An 8539-nucleotide genomic window follows, 5' to 3' on the forward strand; every position below is an offset into this window, starting at 1 on the left:
CATCATCAGGTACTTGTCGAAACGTTGTACATTTGCTGTTATGTTAAACTTATATTAAAGTTTCTTCATTACCCATTCAAGCCATCTCCAGCCACTATTAGTCTCAAAGTGGGTTCCTCGTCATCGAATTATTTATTACTATGTTTCTTGAACAAGTATTTACTAAAGCGTTTATTGAACAATTATTTACTGAAGCATTATTTGACCAATTTTTTACTGAAATGATGGCCAAATAAGTATTTACCAAAGTATCGGTAAAAGTAGTATTTATTCAGGTATCGTTGGATGTTTGTTTGTTGTAATAAGCACAAAGCTACACAATGGGCTATCTGTGTTCTGCCCACCACGAGTATCGAAACAATGATTCTAGCGTTGTAAGTCCGCAGACATACCGCTGTGCCACTGGGGGGCTGGTATCGTTGGAACAAGTGTTTACAAATACGTTGCTGGAGCAAGTATTTATTGAAGCGTTGTTGGAACAACTATTCGCTGAAACAAGTATTTATTGAGGAATTAATGAAACAAGTATTTATTGAGGAATTAATGAAACAAGTATTTATTGAGGAGTTAATGAAACAAGTATTTATTGAAGAGTTAATAAAATAATTATTTATTGAGGAGTTAATGAAACAAGTATTTTCTGAGTGGAACGTAATTTAAAAAAGAGCTGACTGAGAAGTTGCTGACTGACATTTAACGAGAAGAAATACTGGCCAACACTTTTTTATGGAACAAGATATGACTAAAACCTCATTTAGTATTAAATTATTGGCACCGTTTTTTTCTCTAAACAAATTAGTTATGTTTATTGAAAAAACGCACATACAGTGGTTTAACTGCACTTTATACTAATGATGTATCTTCTAATGAGAGCAGCGTGTCACCACAGAGACGAGCCATGGTGCCACGGCTACATGTTTATCAACTATATATATTTGACTCATGGTGAACTCCCGATCATTCGAGTGTAGTGCCGTTACGATAGATTGAGATAGATAGAGTTATAGCTCCTTCCAATGAAAGATGTTTTTATAGCAAGGTTGTTAAACGACAGTGACTCAATGTTTTTGTAGCAAGAGTGTTAAATGACAGTGACTCAATTTTTCTATAGCAAGGTTGTTAAACGATATTGACTCAAAGGACACAACATATCGAAGAAGGGAATTTTCTATGTAATATATAGATGCAGAAAAACTCGTGCAACCGGACGTCCAGGATAGCAACGGGCTCTGAAACTCGGTTCCAGGTTAAGCCTGAGCGACGGCCACATCTGGAAACTGAACGATATCGTTTCGAAAGAGAATCCTCCCACTCAAAAAGCCATAGCTATGAAACTGAGAATATTTCATAGGAAATTAACAATATCAAAACATAGATTTGAAGTTGAGGAAGGCTCTCAAGCCAAAAGTTTACAAGCTTATAGCCACCCCTCGAAATCAAAGTTCATTTTTATGAAAAAGACATCCGGAAAACAGGAGTAATAGCAACCTTATTTGACCTCGTAGTTGTAAAGCCCTCTGAAACAGAAATAATGAACTGCTTGCTGTGCATTTGGTTTGCTTCAATGTATTCTTGGAGGCCGACGCCTAAATATAATAGAGGGTTCGTGGAAAGTTTGTCAAAATGTACGTTTAAGATTAGCTACCTTTGCAGAGCCTTGTCACAACAGGACTTGCGTAATAATGGTCATTAGATTGAGTATGTTCAACGATACAGAAAGTTGTTTCAAGTGCAGAATAGAACCTGGAACATCGTTCACATAAAGTGAAATTAACCCTCAGTACGTCTCTAACATAATTATATTTAAACTTATGAGGAAAAACCGTTTTGTAACTATTACATACAATCATGTAAGTAATCATGAATGGTTTATGAATATTATAAATTGTACAAACTGTTTTTCCATTTATATGTAAGACTTCGAAAGAAAAACAGTTGTTGAATGAAATAAGAACAAAGTTGGCCCCAAATTAGACAACTACAGAGATGCTCTAATATTTCTAACTTTATTTTGTTTCAGTACCTACGGTAAGGTTGTGGCGTTCCGATTCAGTTTTTGATATGGTTAATAACCTGTACAAACATCAACGTCTAATCATCCACTAGGTACTAATTTTTTTATTACTAGATTATAATTTCTAACTAGTCTATACCTTCCGTTGAAACTTTATTGCCGTCTTCAGAGAAATTCTGAAAAGGACTGTGTTTGTATGTTAGTGACCGGGATTCGATCATTATCTTGTTCTGATTATTTTGAAACGAGCGATTCTGTTTCACAATCCACCGAAAGATGGCAGTAGTAGTCGCAATTAACTTTAGTTATCCATAATATAAAAACATTTTTCTGAGCCATTCATACGTCAAAGTGCTTGTAGGTCCATGGCTTTGTTATTGACAGAGTTATTGATAAAATATGAATTAAATAAAAAATAAACCCAAAATACTATCAATATTACAATTAATCTCTAAATTACTATTAGGCTTCTGTATGTATTTGAGAGAAAAATGAATGATTTCCAGTTTGGTAAGGTCTTAACTGTAAAGCCCCCCCGCTGGGACAGCGGTAAGTCTTCGGATTTACAACGATAAAATCAGGGGTTCGATTCCCCTCGATGGATACGGTAGATATCCCGATGTGCCTTTGCTATAAGTTTTGTTTGTTTGTTTTGAATTTTGCGCAAAGCTACACGAGGGCTATCTGCGTTAGCCATCCCTACATCTACTTTCAAAGCTTGTTATCAAAGTACGTTAGATCTATTATTTCTAAAGTATTTACACCACTACATCTACTTTCAAAGCTTGTTATCAATTTACGTTAGATCTATTATTTCTAAAGTATTTACAGCACCAGTACATCTACTTTCAAATCTTGTTATCAAAGTACGTTAGATTTATTATTTCTAAAGTATTTTCACCACTACATCTACTTTCAAAGCTTGTTATCAATTTACGTTAGGAGATCTATTATTAATTTCATATATGTTATTAAGTTTATGATTTAATATCTATTGTTAATTCATGATGTTAGAAAAACACGTAGGTTCAAGAAGTCTTGAGTTTGCTCCTGAAGAAGAAAGGTCCACCTTTCGGAAGCGCTCGCGTTATAGGGTTTTTATTCATATCTATTGTTAAGTTGTTTTTTACTGAACTTTTTATAATTTATAATTGTTTCACTGAAATATAAATATTGACTTTTAATTCACGTTTTTTAAAACAAGAACGATTATTATTCATATGTGAATTTTAATAATTACACCACCCTTAGTTTTGGGTTTTCTGTTCTGTACATAAACGATATTTATGTTCTTCTGGATTTGACCTCATTATGCTCTGTGTGACAAAAACAATTATAAAACTAGAAACTAATATTTCACAGTATATTACAATATTAATAATTTCTCCACAACATTATCTATCAGTCTTTTTATATTAACAAGAGCTACTAAGTAGAAAGACTTAAATATCTTACAATAATAATTCATTTTCTGTTAGATTTAATAGTTTGGTGTTCAATGAAAAATGATGACCAGGTGGTTAGGGCACTCGACTCGCAATCTGTGGATTGTGGGTTCGAATCCACATCCCACCAAACATGCTCACCCTTTCAGCCGTGGGGGCGTGATAATGTTACGGTTAATCCAACTATTCGTTGGTCGAAGAATAGCCGAAGAGTTGGCGGTGGGTGGTGTTGACTAGCTGCTTTCCCTCTAGTCTTTCTCTGCTAAATTAGGGACAGTTAGCGCAGATAGCCCTCTGTAGGTTTGCGCGAAATTCAAACAAACAGTGAAAAACCTTGAAATACACGCAAAATACTACAAACTGTAAGGTGTTAATCGCAAAACGAATGTCTTTGGGAAATGAGGATTACGCGTATTTATTTGCTTAAACATGAGTTCTATCGAAAGAAAATTTTCTTCAAAATCTTCAATATTTTCCACAGTAATCTTCGAATAACATTTATCACTAGAAACAGTTAAAACTTTAATTAAAGAACTGGTAAATGAAAAAAAATGTTGTTGGATTTTTAACGCAAAGCTACACAGTGAGCTCTGTCCATCGCGATGAATCGAACTCCGGATTTTAGCTTTTTGTAAGTCAGAAAAACTTACCTCTAACCCATCGGTGGACGAGTAAATAAAAAGTAAAATAATAATAACATACCTAGAAATGCATTTTTCTTGTTATCCAATCTTCATAAATATCATTAATGCATAATGCGTATTTTGTTACCATTTATTGCTGTTCGATGTTACCACGTGACTTCTCAACTGTTAATGTATTGAGCAGCAGAACACTTTCAACTGCGGGGGCGTTATAACTGTGACACTCAATCCTGTTATTCGGTTAAAAGTCACCGTATATATGTGGCGGGTGTTACTGCTGACTAGTTACCTTCTTTCTTGTTAGCAGTTCTAAATTAGGGATGTATAGGCTTGAAACTTCGGAGTTTCTGTCCTTATTGCTTAGCCCATTTGAGTTCCACCAGTTGTAAGTAGAATAAATGCCCTATATACACTCATTGAGAAATAGCTTGAACATCCTTTGTTCTTCATGGAAAAATTCCAGTGAACACATAAAGTTCTTAAGACAACGTAATTACATAAAACTGAGTTTTGCGATTATATAACTTTTTATTGTAGATATAAAAAAACGTCAAATATCATGTTAAACGAAAGAACAACAAAAAACTGTTACAATTTCACTTAGTTTGATTTTTTACACAACTATCTGTTAAGATAGTTCAAAGATTAGTCATAGAGGTCGCCGCGATCGAGCTTTACAACAACAGATAACCAAACGAAGAGCAGACGCGTTCACCGAGAGAATCGAATTTTCATGTTCTGATTTCAGCGTGTATAGTTGGAGTTACTAGCGTCACTAAAGTAAAGATAAGATAGTATTACTTATAAACACTTAGATAATTTTTATCTAATATACATAAGTGAGTAAATTTCCTTCAGAAGGACAGATTAGATATTACTAACTCCAATATTAAACTAAATTAAACACGCTTAAAATGTCTTCAGAGTTTTTAAACGATGTAGAAGGGTTAATTCGGGACCGGGTCAAGCCTAAAGCACCAGTGTTCATGTATACAGTGACATTGATGTCAGCAGTTGGAGGGTTTATGTTAGGGTATGATACTGGGGTTATTTCAGGAGCAATGATATTCTTACGAAAATATTTTGAACTAGATTATACATGGCAAAAACTAGTCATCGGTGTCACTATGGCAACAGCCTGGACATTTTCACTCATTGCAGGTTATTTTGCAGACAGATTTGGACGTAAGCCGGTAATAATTCTTTCGAGCTTTGTGTTTACGGCAGGTGCAGTGCTTATGGGCACAGCCATTGACAAGGGAATGTTTCTCGGAGGGCGACTTGTCATTGGAGTAGCCCTAGGTAAGAAGATTATCAAACTGTAATTTGTGTTTTTAAGTATTGTGAAGTAGGATATTTAATTGAAGAAAATAAATTAAAAACACCATTCAACGTTATGAATAGTGTTTGTAATCAGTGTAATCTGGCAAGATATCTAGCGGTAAGAAAAAAGTATATTTAAAAATATATGTTTTGGCTAGTACAATTTATCCCGAGTTCTCCTAAAATAGACTTGATAAACATCTTTTGATTTGAATTGGTCGAGTATTTCTAATGATTATCATTCTTGTTAAAAAACAAAACAAAAACGCATCAGTTTTTAAAATTTTTTCTTCCATCACAAGTAGTTGAAAGAAATATTAGCATGCAACATTAATAAAAGTTTTAACTTTACGTAATAATTTGATATCTCAAGTGCTGATACAATTTCTTTTTACCTTTCGGCATATTATGTTAATGTGTTAGACTGTAAAAAAAAATGGGTAATGTTTTTGTTACTGATATTATAAGTTGTTTTTGATTCTATTTAGTATATTATAATATTTATATTTCTTTATTTACCATTTAGAGGAATACGTTGTGATATAACATTTATTTTGTAATGGTTAAAGAAACGCGAGTTAAGTCACCGAGTCCTTGTTAGTTGAAGACTTAATGAGTTATAGCAGTCAGACTAGGAATGATCACATTAAGACAGACCAATAACGTGCAATACGTTTCATAAAGAGTTCGCAATTTGTTGCACACGATTATTAAGCTATTAAAACAAAATAATGTTGATTAGCCGCATTTCAAGGATTTGTACTTGTTGCGTTTTCAAAGTTCATTTATGTGCTTTTTAAAAGATATAACCAGACAAATTTGGTGGTATTAAAGTCTTCAAACTTAAAACAATACATTGAAAGATATTTTTTAAAAGATACATTTGTTATTATGTTTTATAAATTACGTTTCCCTCGAATTTAAGCTCAAAATACTTTAAATGCAATACATTATTTGAGGTGTATTTTCTTACCTATATTTTGTCTCTTTTAAAATAATCATTTCAGGATATTTTTTGTGAATAAATATGACATTGTGCAGCTGATTTTTTTAAATAATCCAGACAGGATATTCTTTGTGAATAAATATGACATTGTGCAGCTGATTTTTTTAAATAATCCAGACAGGATATTCTTTGTGAATAAATATGACATTGTGCAGCTGAGTTTTTTAATAATCCAGTCTGGATATTTTTTGTGAATAAAGATGATGTTGTGCAGCTGAGTTTTTTTTAATGACCCAGTCAGGATATTCTTTGTGATTAAGGATGATACTGTGCAGCTGAGTTTGTTTTTATTAATCCAGTCAGGATATTCTTTGCGAATAAAGATGATGTTGTGCAGCTGAGTTTTTTTTTATTAATCCAGTCAGGATATTCTTTGCGAATAAAGATGATGTTGTGCAGCTGAGTTTTTTTTATTAATCCAGTCAGGATATTCTTTGCGAATAAAGATGATGTTGTGTAGCTGAGTTTTTTTTATTAATCCAGTCAGCATATTCTTTGCGAATAAAGATTACATTGTGCAGCTGAGTTATTTTTTCTTATGGTTTTTAGGGTTCGGTTATAACTGCTCAGGAAACATAGAACACAATCGTACAACGTCTGAATATCAAGGAAATTTACAATTCCATAAAATGTGCTGTGAAATGTTCGTGTGAAAAATTTCATTATTACTGGTTTTTTTCAAAGTTGCTTTATACTGGCTGGAGTGTATTTTATATTGACTTCCTCGTGCTGAACTTGATGCACTCCTGCTAAGACTTTCTTTATTGTGTTTGCTCGGAACTAAATCATTTTCTTACGTGACGAGTCGTTCGCCCTTTTGACCAGTCTTGTTATTTGTCACTTTGTTATTTTGTATATATGTTGTTAAATAAAAGACATTCGGTGTGCTTACTTGAATAGCTTGCTGTACGAAATACATGCCTGCGAGAATTCAAGTACACAGGAAACAATGCGCATAGCTACTTAGGTAGTGTGAATGGTTTGAAACATACATTCTGTCCATAAAACTACAGCCTAAAACAATACACTCAAAAAGTTTTTATTTAACAGTGAATAATGAAAACATTTATAGAAATTCTAAAATAAAAAATTAAGTATACATTTTCTCCTTAGCCTATGTGATGTCACAGGTTTATCTATGAAGTTCAATATTAAACAAATCATTTTCATATTAATATTATACTGTGTAAGTTCATAAGTTTGAATTATATTTCCTGTTTAAATCCAGCTTTTAATGATCAATATAAGTAGCGATTCTTTTATTGGAATGTTAGTTCTTTTATTTAAATATCCCTACATTTGACATCAGACTTAAACTGCTTAGTAGCAAAACATCATAAAATAATTATAATCTATCACACGAGCTGCTTATAAAATGTAATGTTTCAAGTCAGTTAATCTAATGCATAAGCGGTCTGTAAAACAAAATACCACAATCAATTGGATGTTTTCATTTTAACATAACTATTTTAAGCGGGCCAGCGTGGACTATTGGTTAACGTGCTCGAACTGTAAATCGGAGAATTCATGATTCACGGCCTACTTCCTAAAAAAATGCGCTTCGCATTTTGGGGCCACTAATGGAGTATACGAATGACTGTCATATACTACTATTCGATCATTTAGAGTTGTTACTGTTAACTAGCTGCACCTGGTATATCAGTTCAAATTAAGGACGGCTATGCACAGATAGTCCTTTGCGTAGGTTTGAGCGAAAATTCTGAAACAAACAAAACTACAGTGGCGTAGCAAGGGGGGCAGTCGCCCCCGGGCGCAGGTGTGAAGGGCGCAAAATTTCCTCTGGCCTATAATGCCTAATAATTAATAATTATGCCCTCCCCTATATTAAGTAAATACGACACAGTGTTACGTTATTTGTGTGTATTACGCTTGCAGTTTTAACTTTTAAAAGCCGCCCACTGAAATACAGTGAGACCGAATTAACGTACAGAAGTAAATTACACTATTCCATCATTCATCTGTAGATCAAATACAAGTCCTAGAGTACAACATACAAGTAAGTGTATGTTAAACAAAAAGAAAATACGAGATTGATGTAACATATTAACTGGTGTGCAAGATTGGCAAGGCCTAGATCTAGATCTAG

At 33.4% G+C, this 8539-nt stretch overlaps 1 protein-coding gene across 1 annotated transcript in view; it reads left to right on the forward strand.

Annotated features, from left to right (window-relative positions):
• The first annotated feature begins 4815 nt into the window (after positions 1-4815).
• LOC106470206 (proton myo-inositol cotransporter-like) overlaps positions 4816-8539 on the forward strand; it is a 126748-nt gene continuing 123024 nt past the window's right edge. The window contains exon 1 of the mRNA XM_022399628.1: positions 4816-5405. Within this exon, the coding sequence (XP_022255336.1) occupies positions 5018-5405 (388 nt within the window). The 5' untranslated portion in view covers positions 4816-5017. The remainder of the gene's footprint in view (positions 5406-8539) is intronic.

Source organism: Limulus polyphemus, unplaced genomic scaffold, assembly GCF_000517525.1.
Source record: "Limulus polyphemus unplaced genomic scaffold, Limulus_polyphemus-2.1.2 Scaffold102, whole genome shotgun sequence".
Lineage (NCBI taxonomy): Eukaryota > Metazoa > Arthropoda > Merostomata > Xiphosura > Limulidae > Limulus > Limulus polyphemus.